The 14,875-nt window shown below is 43.9% G+C and overlaps 1 protein-coding gene across 1 annotated transcript in view; it reads right to left on the bottom strand.

Moving 5' to 3' along the window:
• Positions 1 to 14,563, bottom strand: part of nectin1b (nectin cell adhesion molecule 1b) — a 180,102-nt gene extending 165,539 nt beyond the window's left edge. Inside the window, exon 1 of the mRNA XM_046293577.1 lies at positions 13,667 to 14,563. Within this exon, the coding sequence (XP_046149533.1) occupies positions 13,667 to 13,712 (46 nt within the window). The 5' untranslated portion in view covers positions 13,713 to 14,563. The remainder of the gene's footprint in view (positions 1 to 13,666) is intronic.
• Between the last annotated feature and the right edge of the window lie 312 nt (positions 14,564 to 14,875).

The following is a 14,875-nucleotide window of genomic DNA, read 5'->3' as shown; positions in this document are numbered from 1 at the left end:
TCCTCCTAAACCCTTCCCACTACCCCTCACAACAACAAAAGGTGAGAGATCACTTCTTCTTCTCTGACAAACGGTTTCAACTTGCGGTTTGTATTTGAGGTTTGGTCCAACAGAATGGGTCATATGGACACACAAACACACGGAGACATTCTTTTCCTGTGTATTCGAGGAGAAGTTAAACAGGGTACGGTTGGAAAGATTATGTTTCAACTCTTCAGCAGAGCAGAAACTACTAAAACGGATGAACCAATGAATATTCATTCTGGATAATGAATGCTCCCGTTTGCCACGCATTGCGGTACCACTTATTAGTCAAATCACGGTTATTAGACCAGCTGTTTGGATGACTGTGTTTTATCAAATGTGCAATAAGCATAAAACAATTATATAATTGGCAACTCATTCTCATTCTGAGAAATAACGTAGGCCAATTGATTTCAACATGTGAACGAAGTGGACACCCTAGCATGCTGTTCAAACAGTCGGAGACTGTTCATAACAATTCAACTGGTTTGCCTTGTTAGCTGAATTCAGACCATGTGAAATTATACCCAGATCCAAGTTGATTCAACTTGAAATATAAATATTAGCTAGTCACTAGCACGTGGGTTTGTGCTTGAGAGATTGTTCATGAGACCTGTGACCTGTCATTTTCTATAATGACTGCTACATTATTAGTGAATGGTCATGGTTTCTCTAATGTCTGCTACATTATTAGTGAATGGTCATGGTTTCTATAATGTCTGCTACATTATTAGTGAATGGTCATGGTTTCTCTAATGTCTGCTACATTATTAGTGAATGGTCATGTTTCTATAATGTCTGCTACATTATTAGTGAATGGTCATGGTTTCTCTAATGTCTGCTACATTATTAGTGAATGGTCATGGTTTCTATAATGTCTGCAACATTATTAGTGAATGGTCATGGTTTCTCTCATGTCTGCTACATTATTAGTGAATGGTCATGGTTTCTCTAATGTCTGCTACATTATTAGTGAATGGTCATGGTTTCTCTAATGTCTGCTACATTATTAGTGAATGGTCATGTTTCTATAATGTCTGCTACATTATTAGTGAATGGTCATGGTTTCTCTCATGTCTGCTACATGATTAGTGAATGGTCATGTTTCTATAATGTCTGCTACATTATTAGTGAATGGTCATGGTTTCTATAATGTCTGCTACATTATTAGTGAATGGTCATGGTTTCTCTAATGTCTGCTACATGATTAGTGAATGGTCATGTTTCTATAATGTCTGCTACATTATTAGTGAATGGTCATGGTTTCTATAATGTCTGCAACATTATTAGTGAATGGTCATGGTTTCTATAATGTCTGCTACATTATTAGTGAATGGTCATGTTTCTATAATGTCTGCTATATTATTAGTGAATGGTCATGGTTCTGGTATTTGTTGTTACAAAAAGTTCATTTTTATAGAAGACCTGAAAGACAGATCAATGATTATTGCAAAATAAAGGCAGGTAAAACTATTTTGATAAAATAATTAAATGATTCGTGGGACTTATGGTTGTTGGTGTTGAAATGCAGGGTATTTGGTATTTAATTGTACAACAAAGCTAATTTAGAAACCCTTTATGAAAACCTGCTCCAGAGTGCTCAGGACCTCAAACTGAGGTGAAGGTTCCCCCTTCCAACAGGACAACGACCCTAACCACACAGTCAAGACAACGCAGGAGTGGCTTCGGGACAAGTCTCTGAATGTCCTTGAGTGGCACAGTCGGATTTGAACCCGATGGAAAATCTCTAGAGAGATCTGAAAATAGCTGTGCAGCGACGCTCCCCTTTCAACCTGACAGAGCCTGAGAGGATCTGCAGAGAAGAATGGGAGAAACTTCCCAAATGCAGGTGTGTCAAGCTTGTAGCATCAAAGTGGTCTGAATAATTTCCGAATGCACTGCATATCATGAATCGCCGATAAATTTGAAGAAAAAAAAATCAAGATATGAGTTATAGACTATAACACAGTCTACCACCGCTCTGGATAAGAGCGTCTGCTAAATGACTTAAATGTAAATGTAAATAACACAGTCTACCACTACCTTATAGACTATAACACAGTCTACCACTACCTTACAGTAACCTATAACACAGTCTACCACTACCTTATAGACTATAACACAGTCTACCACTACCTTATAGACTATAACACGGTCTACCACTACCTTATAGACTATAACACAGTCTACCACTACCTTATAGACTATAACACAGTCTACCACTACCTTATAGACTATAACACGGTCTACCACTACCGTATAGACTATAACACAGTCTACCACTACCTTATAGACTATAACACAGTCTACCACTACCTTATAGACTATAACACAGTCTACCACTACCTTATAGACTATAACACAGTCTACCACTACCTTATAGACTATAACACAGTCTACCACTACCTTATAGACTATAACACAGTCTACCACTACCTTATAGACTATAACACAGTCTACCACTACCTTATAGACAATAAAAGTCTACCACTACCTTATAGACTATAACACAGTCTACCACTACCTTATAGACTATAACACAGTCTACCACTACCTTATAGACTATAACACAGTCTACCACTACCTTATAGACTATAACACAGTCTACCACTACCTTATAGACTATAACACAGTCTACCACTACCTTATAGACTATAACACAGTCTACCACTACCTTATAGACTATAACACAGTCTACCACTACCTTATAGACTATAACACAGTCTACCACTACCTTATAGACTATAACACAGTCTACCACTACCTTATAGACTATAACACAGTCTACCACTACCTTATAGACTATAACACAGTCTACCAAAGGAGGACATCCAAGTTAATGGCCAATTGTATAATACTTCCAATCCTTTCAATAATATTCCAGGCATCATTTCGATAGCTGAATGGGGCCTGGCTGTGTGTTTGGGCAGGCAGAGACGTCAGAGTCTGAACTCAACATGTTGTATATCACTTGTGCTTCAAAGACAGCAGGCATTGATGAGGAGAGGCCTTTAACCCTGGGGTGAAAGCCTGGATTCTGGTCTTTGCATATGTCAAAAAGCTGGGACCACAGGGGGAACAAAAGATTTACAGGGAGAAGTTCTTCAACCAACAGGACGTTGCAGTGACTCATCAAGGAACCATGTAGCTTTCGATGTGACTTAAACATACAGTATGTCACCGTATCCTTACAACATTCAATAACGTAGGGCTCTATTCAATGTGTATCGCTGAACGTCACTTCCTACTGACACGATATCTGCAGAGTTTAACATGAATGCTGTCTCTGCTTATACGGGAACATTGTCTTTACATTTCAATCAAGCTGCAGGGGTCGCGTTACAGTTCAGAAATCTGGACTTTCAGAACACAGACCATTAAAAAAATCTGCGTTTTACATTGAAAGTAAAGTGTGTTTTTGCTTTAGTGGAGTGACATGGGGTGAAGCTAGACGTGACTAGGGGTGAAGCTAGACGTGACTAGGGGTGAAGCTAGACGTGACTAGGGGTGAAGCTAGATGTGACATGGGGTGAGTGACCAGGGGTGAAGCTAGATGTGACTAGGGGTGAAGCTAGACGTGACTAGGGGTGAAGCTAGACGTGACCAGGGGTGAAGCTAGACGTGACTAGGGGTGAAGCTAGATGTGACTAGGGGTGAAGCTAGACGTGACTAGGGGTGAAGCTAGACGTGACTAGGGGTGAAGCTAGACATGACTAGGGGTGAAGCTAGACGTGACTAGGGGTGAAGCTAGACATGACTAGGGGTGAAGCTAGACATGACTAGGGGTGAAGCTAGACGTGACTAGGGGGTGAAGCTAGATGTGACTAGGGGTGAAGCTAGATGTGACTAGGGGTGAAGCTAGACGTGACTAGGGGTGAAGCTAGATGTGACTAGGGGTGAAGCTAGACGTGACTAGGGGTGAGTGACCAGGGGTGAAGCTAGATGTGACTAGGGGTGAGTGACCAGAGGTAAAGCTAGACGTGACTAGGGGTGAAGCTAGACTTGACTAGGGGTGAAGCTAGATGTGACTAGGGGTGAGTGACCAGGGGTGAAGCTAGACGTGACTAGGGGTGTAGCTAGATGTGACTAGGGGTGAGTGACCAGAGGTAAAGCTAGACGTGACTAGGGGTGAAGCTAGATGTGACTAGGGGTGAAGCTAGATGTGACTAGGGGTGAGTGACCAGGGGTGAAGCTAGATGTGACATGGGGTGAGTGACCAGGGGTGAAGCTAGATGTGACATGGGGTGAGTGACCAGGGGTGAAGCTAGACGTGACTAGGGGTGAAGCTAGACATGACTAGGGGTGAAGCTAGACGTGACTAGGGGTGAAGCTAGATGTGACTAGGGGTGAAGCTAGACGTGACTAGGGGTGAAGCTAGACGTCACATGGGGTGAGTGACCAGGGGTGAAGCTAGACGTGACTAGGGGTGAAGCTAGATGTGACTAGGGGTGAGTGACCAGGGGTGAAGCGAGATGTGACTAGGGGTGAGTGACCAGGGGTGAAGCTAGATGTGACTAGGGGTGAAGCTAGATGTGACTAGGGGTGAGTGACCAGAGGTAAAGCTAGACGTGACTAGGGGTGAAGCTAGATGTGACATGGGGTGAGTGACCAGGGGTGAAGCTAGACGTGACTAGGGGTGAAGCTAGACATGACTAGGGGTGAAGCTAGACGTGACTAGGGGTGAAGCTAGATGTGACTAGGGGTGAAGCTAGACGTGACTAGGGGTGAAGCTAGACGTGACTAGGGGTGAAGCTAGACGTGACTAGGGGTGAAGCTAGACGTGACTAGGGGTGAAGCTAGATGTGACTAGGGGTGAGTGACCAGGGGTGAAGCGAGATGTGACTAGGGGTGAGTGACCAGAGGTAAAGCTAGACATGACTAGGGGTGAGTGACTAGGGGTGAAGCTAGATGTGACTAGGGGTGAAGCTAGATGTGACTAGGGGTGAGTGACCAGAGGTAAAGCTAGACGTGACTAGGGGTGAGTGACTAGGGGTGAAGCTAGATGTGACTAGGGGTGAGTGACCAGAGGTAAAGCTAGACGTGACTAGGGGTGAGTGACTAGGGGTGAAGCTAGACGTGACTAGGGGTGAAGCTAGATGTGACTAGGGGTGAAGCTAGATGTGACTAGGGGTGAGTGACCAGAGGTAAAGCTAGACGTGACTAGGGGTGAAGCTAGATGTGACTAGGGGTGAGTGACCAGGGGTGAAGCGAGATGTGACTAGGGGTGAGTGACCAGGGGTGAAGCTAGATGTGACTAGGGGTGAGTGACCAGGGGTGAAGCGAGATGTGACTAGGGGTGAGTGACCAGGGGTGAAGCTAGATGTGACATGGGGTGAGTGACCAGAGGTAAAGCTAGACGTGACTAGGGGTGAAGCTAGACATGACTAGGGGTGAAGCTAGACGTGACTAGGGGTGAAGCTAGATGTGACTAGGGGTGAGTGACCAGAGGTAAAGCTAGACGTGACTAGGGGTGAAGCTAGATGTGACATGGGGTGAGTGACCAGGGGTGAAGCTAGACGTGACTAGGGGTGAAGCTAGACATGACTAGGGGTGAAGCTAGACGTGACTAGGGGTGAAGCTAGATGTGACTAGGGGTAAAGCTAGATGTGACTAGGGGTAAAGCTAGACATGACTAGGGGTGAAGCTAGACGTGACTAGGGGTGAAGCTAGATGTGACTAGGGGTAAAGCTAGATGTGACTAGGGGTAAAGCTAGATGTGACTAGGGGTGAAGCTAGATGTGACTAGGGGTAAAGCTAGATGTGACTAGGGGTAAAGCTAGACATGACTAGGGGTGAAGCTAGATGTGACTAGGGGTAAAGCTAGATGTGACTAGGGGTAAAGCTAGACATGACTAGGGGTGAAGCTAGTGGATATCAGGAGACACAAACCTACGTGGATATCAGAGAGACACAAACCTACGTGGATATCAGAGAGACACAAACCCACATGGATATCAGAGAGACACAAACCCACATGGATATCAGAGAGACAAAACCCACATGGATATCAGAGAGACACAAACCCACATGGATATCAGAGACACAAACCCACATGGATATCAGAGAGACACAAACCCACATGGATATCAGGAGACACAAACCCACATGGATATCAGAGAGACAAACCCACATGGATATCAGAGACACAAACCCACATGGATATCAGAGACACAAACCCACATGGATATCAGAGACATGGATATCAGAGACACAAACCCACATGGATATCAGAGACACAAACCCACATGGATATCAGAGAGACACAAACCCACATGGATATCAGAGAGACACAAACCCACATGGATATCAGAGAGACAAACCTACATGGATATCAGAGAGACACAAACCCACGTGGATATCAGAGAGACAAACCCACATGGATATCAGAGAGACAAACCCACATGGATATCAGAGAGACAAACCTACATGGATATCAGAGAGACAAACCTACATGGATATCAGAGAGACAAACCTACATGGATATCAGAGAGACAAACCTACATGGATATCAGAGACACAAACCTACATGGATATCAGAGACACAAACCCACATGGATATCAGAGAGACACAAACCCACATGGATATCAGAGAGACACAAACCTACATGGATATCAGAGAGACACAAACCTACATGGATATCAGAGAGACACAAACCTACATGGATATCAGAGAGACACAAACCTACATGGATATCAGAGAGACAAACCTACATGGATATCAGAGAGACACAAACCTACATGGATATCAGAGAGACAAACCTACATGGATATCAGAGAGACAAACCTACATGGATATCAGAGAGACAAACCTACATGGATATCAGAGAGACAAACCTACATGGATATCAGAGAGACAAACCCACATGGATATCAGAGAGACAAACCCACATGGATATCAGAGAGACAAACCCACATGGATATCAGAGAGACAAACCCACATGGATATCAGAGACACAAACCCACATGGATATCAGAGACACAAACCCACATGGATATCAGAGAGACAAAACCTACATGGATATCAGAGACACAAACCCACATGGATATCAGAGAGACACAAACCCACATGGATATCAGAGAGACACAAACCGACGTGGATGCTTGAAAGACCAACGAGGAGAGATTAATTAATGGTAACTAACTAACTAAAAACTAACTAGGTTTCCCTTTTTATCTGTGGATTCATCGTCAGAGTAGAGAAAAGCACGGTTTTGGTTGATTACAAAGAACCAGCTAGAAAGAAGACCAGGCCTGTCAGGCAATATAGCAACCCGTAGTTCATCTCCCAGGACAAACCAGCAACAGCAGTAGATGTACACATGGATGTTTCATGTGTGATTTGACCTGTCTCCAATTTAATATAGTTGGTTTTGGTATTTTAACCTGCGTGTCAAGATCATGTCTGATGTGGATGGACAATGAGACCTTGAACAAACCAACTCCAACGTTCTCCAACATTCCTTCACACAAATAGAATGATGAAACCAAGAACAAACCAACTCCAACGTTCTCCAACATTCCTTCACACAAATAGAAAGGACTAGGACCTTTTCAACTTACCTTGAATGAGCAGCTTGAAACGCTGTCTCCGGCAGCATGAATCCCAAGCTCCCCAGAGAACCATTTCATCCTGATCTGCTCTACGAGCACAGTGATTATCTCAATGTACATCAGACAGGCCCGCTTGATCAAAGTAGTGCAACAGTCAGTCTCATACCTCACGTCACAAGGCCCAGTGCAGAGAGCTGAAGAGATGAACATGAGCAGGAACACCTTAGGACCCTCAGCGTACATCCTAGTGCACTACCCTATGGGCCCTGGTCCAAAGTAGTGCACTACCCTATGGGCCCTGGTCCAAAGTAGTACACTACCCTATGGGCTCTGGTCCAAAGTAGTGCACTACCCCTATGGGCCCTGGTCCAAAGTAGTGCACTACCCTATGGGCCCTGGTCCAAAGTAGTGCACTACCCTATGGGCCCTGGTCCAAAGTAGTGCACTACCCTATGGGCCCTGGTCCAAAGTAGTACACTACCCTATGGGCCCTGGTCCAAAGTAGTACACTACCCTATGGGCCCTGGTCCAAAGTAGTGCACTACCCTATGGGCCCTGGTCCAAAGTAGTGCACTACCCTATGGGCCCTGGTCCAAAGTAGTGCACTACCCTATGGGCCCTGGTCCAAAGTAGTGCACTACCCCAATGGGCCCTGGTCCAAAGTAGTACACTACCCTATGGGCCCTGGTCCAAAGTAGTACACTACCCTATGGGCCCTGGTCCAAAGTAGTGCACTACCCTATGGGCCCTGGCCCAAAGTAGTTCACTACCCCTATACTTCCTGGTCTAAAGTAGTGCACTACCCTATGGGCCCTGGTCCAAAGTAGTGCACTACCCTATGGGCCCTGGTCCAAAGTAGTGCACTACCCTATGGGCCCTGGTCCAAAGTAGTGCACTACCCTATGGGCCCTGGTCCAAAGTAGTGCACTACCCTATGGGCCCTGGTCCAAAGTAGTGCACTACCCTATGGGCCCTGGTCCAAAGTAGTGCACTACCCTATGGGCCCTGGTCCAAAGTAGTGCACTACCCCAATGGGCCCTGGTCCAAAGTAGTACACTACCCTGTGGGCCCTGGTCCAAAGTAGTACACTACCCTATGGGCCCTGGTCCAAAGTAGTGCACTACCCTATGGGCACTGGCCCAAGTAGTTCACTACCCCTATACTTCCTGGTCTAAAGTAGTGCACTATCCCAATGGGCCCTGGTCAAAAGTAGGGCACTATAAAGGGAATAGGGTGCCATTTGTGACACATTCCGTGTTTATTTCAGGACTACCAAGATGGGAGGAGCTAAATCAACTGTAAATTTCGGTGTTCCTCAAGGTTCCGTTTTAGGACCACTATTGTTTTCACTATATATTTTACCTCTTGGGGATGTCATTTGAAAACATAATGTTAACTTTCACTGCTATGAGAATGACACACAGCTGTACATTTCAATGAAACATGGTGAAGCCCCAAAATTGCCCTCGCTAGAAGCATGTGTTTCAGACATAAGGAAGTGGATGGCTGCAAACATACTTTTAAACTCGGACAAAACAGAGATGCTTGTTCTCAGTCCCAAGAAACAAAGAGATCTGTTGAATCTGACAATTAATCTTAATGGTTGTACAGTCGTCTCAAATAAAACTGTGAAGGACCTCGGCGTTACTCTGGACCCTGATCTCAAGACCATTTCAAGGACAGCTTTTTTCCATCTACGTAATATTGCAAAAAACAAACTTTCTGTCCAAAAATAATGCAGAAAAATTAATCCATGCTTTTGTCACTTATAGGTTAGACTACTGCAATGCTCTACTTTCCGGCTACCCGGATAAAGCACTAAATAAACTTCAGTTCGTGCTAAATACGGCTGCTAGAATCCTGCGAGAACCGAAAAATGTGATCATATTACTCCAGTGCTAGCCTCCCTACACTGGTTTCCTGTCAAGGCAAGGGCTGATTTCAAGGTTTTACTGCTAACCTACAAAGCATTACATGGGCTTGCTCCTACCTATCTCTCTGATTTGGTCCTGCCGTACATACCTACACGTATGCTACGGTCACAAGACGCAGGCCTCCTAATTGTCCCTAGAATTTCTAAGCAAACAACTGGAGGCAGGGCTTTCTCCTATAGAGCTCCATTTTTATGGAATGGTATGCCTACCCATGAAAGAGACGCAAACTCGGTCTCAACCTTTAAGTCTTTACTGAAGACTCATCTCTTCAGTGGGTCATATGATTGAGTGTAGTCTGGCCCAGGAGTGGGAAGGTGAACGGAAAGGCTCTGGAGCAACGAACCACCCTTGCTGTCTCTGCCTGGCCGGTTCCCCTCTTTCCACTGGGATTCTCTGCCTCTAACCCTATTTCAGGGGCTGAGTCACTGGCTTACTGGGGCTCTTTCATACCGTCCCTGGGAGGGGTGCGTCACTTGAGTGAGTTGAGTCACTGATGTGATCTTCCTGTCTGGGATGGCGCCCCCCCCCTTGGGTTGTGCCGTGGCGGAGGTCTTTGTGGGCTATACTCGGCCTCGTCTCAGGATGGTAAGTTGGTGGTTGAAGTTATCCCTCTAGTGGTGTGGGGGCTGTGCTTTGGCAAAGTGGGTGGGGTTATCTCCTTCCTGTTTGGCCCTGTCCGGGGGTATCATCGGATGGGGCCACAGTGTCTCCTGACCCCTCCTGTCTCAGCCTCCAGTATTTATGCTGCAGTAGTTTATGTGTCGGGGGGCTAGGGTCAGTTTGTTATATCTGGAGTACTTCTTTTGTCCTATTCGGTGTCCTGTGTGAATTTAAGTATGCTCTCTCTAATTCTCTCTTTCTCTCTTTCTTTCTCTCTCTCGGAGGACCTGAGCCCTAGGACCATGCCTCAGGACTACCTGACATGATGAATCCTTGCTTTCCCCAGTCCACCTGGCCGTGCTGCTGCTCCAGTTTAAACTGTTCTGCCTTATTATTATTGGACCATGCTGGTCATTTATGAATCATAATCGGTCGACCTCTACTCTACAGTACTACACCTCTCTATAGATGTATGCATGTATCAACCAGTAAATTCTCACAACTACACATTTCACACTTAAAAGGCTGTATTTCCAAAGATAATTTACAGGGCGGAAGCTTAAAGTGATTTTAATAATGGCCTGGTATTATTTCAGTAAGCGGTTTCCTCCGGTAGGTACACTACACTGAGACAGAAACAGTGTCTCAAATGGCATCCATTTCCATAGGGCTCTTGTCAAGAGTAGCACCCTATATAGGATACAGGGTGCCACTTGGGATATATCCACGGTTTGTAATGAAAGGAAGGAAAGGCTCCATCTAAGTCACAATGCTGAAAACAGGTGGTAGGGTGTAGGGAAGGTGGGGCAAGTTTGGTATCCATACCATTCATTCAAATTGCTTGCTTTAATCCTGGATTTACGGACACAGCAAACTCCGCTCTCACAAACACACTGCAGCTTTACAGAGAATTACTGCGTAGTGTATAATCCCTGATTTATGACATCTCTGCCCACAGAAATAAACAAGCCCTATAGAAAGTGATGCATGACTACCCATTGGATGGCCCTCTGTCTCATGTAAATATGCACAAATATATTAGATGTTTTAAATGTCACTCTTCAAACTACAGTAGTATTTCACAATCAAAGATCCCACAGTCAAAAAAATAATAATTGCCACTTCAATGGTTGATTTCTCTTCCAATGATCAATCACTCACCAGTGCGTTATAATGAATAAATACTTCATTGTCCCATGGGGAAATAAGATTGGCAAGATTAGTTTAGAACAATAATGTCTTCACTATGTGTCGTTACTGTGTAATTATCTGTTTATACCAGGAAGAACACATTGGTAGTTTGATGGTTGATGATGTCATCCCTTAGAACAGATGTGGACACATCAAGCCGAGTAGAGGCTGCTATAACTATTCCATTCAGATGGTGTCTGATTAGAGGCTGCTATAACTATTCCATTCAGATGGTGTCTGATTAGAGGCTGCTATAACTATTCCATTCAGATGGTGTCTGATTAGAGGCTGCTATAACTATTCCATTCAGATGGTGTCTGATTAGAGGCTGCTATAACTATTCCATTCAGATGGTGTCTGATTAGAGGCTGCTATAACTATTCCATTCAGATGGTGTCTGATTAGAGGCTACTATAACTATTCCATTCAGATGGTGACTGATTAGAGGCTGCTATAACTATTCCATTCAGATGGTGACTGATTAGAGGCTACTATAACTATTCCATTCAGATGGTGTCTGATTAGAGGCTGCTATAACTATTCCATTCAGATGGTGTCTGATTAGAGGCTACTATAACTATTCCATTCAGATGGTGTCTGATTAGAGGCTACTATAACTATTCCATTCAGATGGTGTCTATAACTATTCCATTCAGATGGTGTCTGATTAGAGGCTACTATAACTATTCCATTCAGACGGTGTCTGATTAGAGGCTACTATAACTATTCCATTCAGATGGTGTCTGATTAGAGGCTACTTTAACTATTCCATTCAGATGGTGTGAAAACCAGATTATGAACAAGCATAGTCCTTTTTAAATACGTTGTTTCATGTTTAGCATAATGATATGCCCCATTATATAGTAGGAATATGTTTCATTGATGCATTTTATACTATACAATCTGAAATGGTCCACCCACACAGACAGTGTGGTGAAGAAGGCGCAACAGTGCCTCTTCAACCTCAGGAGGCTTAATAAATTCAGCTTGGCAGGCACCTAAGACCCTCACAAACTTTTACAGATGCACAATTGAAAGCATCCTGTCTGGCTTTTTCACTGCCTGGTACGGCAACTGCTCCGCCCACAACCGTAAGGCTCTCCAGAGGGTAGTGAGGTCTGCACAACGCATCACCAGGGGCAAACTACCTGCCCTCCGTGACACCTACACCACCCGATGTTACAGGAAGGCCATAAAGATCATCAAGGACATCAACCACCACGAGCCACTGCCTGTTCACCCCGCTATCATCCAGAAAGCAAATTCAGTACAGGTGCATCAAAGCTGGGACCGAGAGACTGAAAAACAGCTTCTATCTCAAGGCCATCAGACTGTTAAACAGCCACCACTACCTGGCTTCCACTCGGTTATGTAACCCTGCACCTTAGAGGCTGCTGCCCCATATACATAGACTTGGAATCACTGGCCACTTTAATAATGCAACACAAGTGATCTTAATAATGCTTTACAACTCATTTGTATATACTGTATTCTATTCTAATGTATTTTAGTCAATGCCAATCTGACATTGATCCATGTAATATTTACATATTTCTTAATTCCATTATTGTAACTTTTAGATTTGTGTTTATTGTTGTGAATTGTTAGATACTACTGCGCTGTTGGAGCTAGGAAGTATTTCGCAACACCCACAATTACATCTGCTAAATATGTGTATGTGACCAATAACATTTGATTTGATATAAAATATAGTAGCAATGTATTGCATTGTTATTTTGTTGCAATGTTTATAAACACGAGAGAATAAGGCATTTTTATAAGTGACATTTCCCCATAAAAATATGTAGTCTATCATCATTTCTACAGCCTTAGAAATATCTCTAAAATCAGCCAAAAGGTTATTGAACAGAACATAGCCTACTACCCGACCTCCCCTGGTACAGTATGTTGATATCTAACTAGGCATACTTCTGGGAGGTTGCGAGCCTTGTGATCACCTGGGCTAAACAAATAGGAACTGCGTCTCGTCATTATGTTATGTTGTATGAACATGTTTATGGGTATTGAGCCTCTACATCACTATCGCCATCTACCTGTTATCACGGTCATTTCACTGCACGTAGCCTGCTGACATGGAATTGTTGTAACGAAATGCAATAGAAATCCATTTGTAAAATAACAAATTATTTGCATTGCAAATATGTGAACTGAAAATGTGTTTAAATGTATTCTTAAAATATCTGATAGGCATTTGGCTGCTAATATGAAACAAAAAAACATGTATTTGTTGACATGTAATTCTAAAACACATTCTGCTAAATATTGATACGAAATGACACAACTGGCGTATCCATAGAGAAATAAAACGAATAAAACAATGTGCATTGTATTTCGAGTGCTTTTACCTTCTATGTTCACAGCCAGAAGGACAATCCAAACCCTCGCCAACATCGCCACGGCGCTTCAACTCTCCGGAACTTCTCTGATAGCTTCCCTTTAGTGGACTGGATCAATTCACTCCAAATGGTTTGGACCAGGTATGTCGGGAATACGCCGTTACCTTCAGAACCGATACCGACTGGGAACTAGTTTCAAGCTAATGAGCCGACGTGGAAAGCATAAATTATTGACTGATTGTAGTTATTCCAACGATCAGTAGCTTTTGAACTACGCACCACGAATCGGTGTCCGTACGGTAGATTGGCGTTGAGATCTGCCGAAGATATCCAAGGAGCTTTTTTTTTAACGCACAAACGAGATGATGCGTACCTATCTAACGGAGTTAGGTAAACGATGCGGGGGAGCAGAAATCGTCCAAAACAGGTTTCTATTGTGGTCAAGTGTACCTTGGATCCCGTGTCTCATCCAATGCTGCAGGTCGTCACTGCTATTGCTACAGCCTCCAGTATTTTGGGATAGAGACGAAGGGGCGGGAGGTGCTCGATGCCCCCAATGGCAAGTTCCATGAAACACAATGGATAGTTCAAAATGATTTGCCTCCTTAAATTCAGATCACATCCAACAGACAGATCTGCAAAGGTCTTCTTCACTTGTTTTTTTAGAACAAAACAAAAGCCGAAGTTCCCTCTTTCTGCCGGCAATGGAATCAGGAGATGTTTTTTCTCCCTCCGTGGACTCAGAGCAGATTTGTATCCGGTAGTTTATTCGACAAAAATACTAGGTATTCTTTCATAAAACAGCATGCAATCCCGCTATGCGGATTTCCCCCACATAGACGCCACAACCTGACCTGGCATAATGTAGCCTAGCTGACAAGCCCTGAGTCAAACCCGAATCGGTGACGTTAGACACCTATGTGAAGCGAGCCACAATAAGAATTAGCCACAATAGTGGAATTTGCGGTTCGCCTTCAAAATAAAATTCCCCATTTGAAAGTGATTCAAACGGATACAACTAGTGGAATCATGCCATGTTTGCACTAGATAATGCTAATCAAGGTCTGACTGTTATTATATAAATTCAACGAAAGACAATGAGTTAATTTTAATCAATTTAAATCGCAATGTAGATGTATTAGACTTTAGAATTGCAATGGGGGCATACTTACTGTATATGTTAACCTATGGATTGGCTATGGTCTCCTGACACCTCCT

The sequence above is a fragment of the Oncorhynchus gorbuscha genome, linkage group LG13 (assembly GCF_021184085.1).
Source record: "Oncorhynchus gorbuscha isolate QuinsamMale2020 ecotype Even-year linkage group LG13, OgorEven_v1.0, whole genome shotgun sequence".
In the NCBI taxonomy this organism is placed as follows: domain Eukaryota; kingdom Metazoa; phylum Chordata; class Actinopteri; order Salmoniformes; family Salmonidae; genus Oncorhynchus; species Oncorhynchus gorbuscha.
This window is presented reverse-complemented; position numbering and strand designations above follow the sequence as displayed.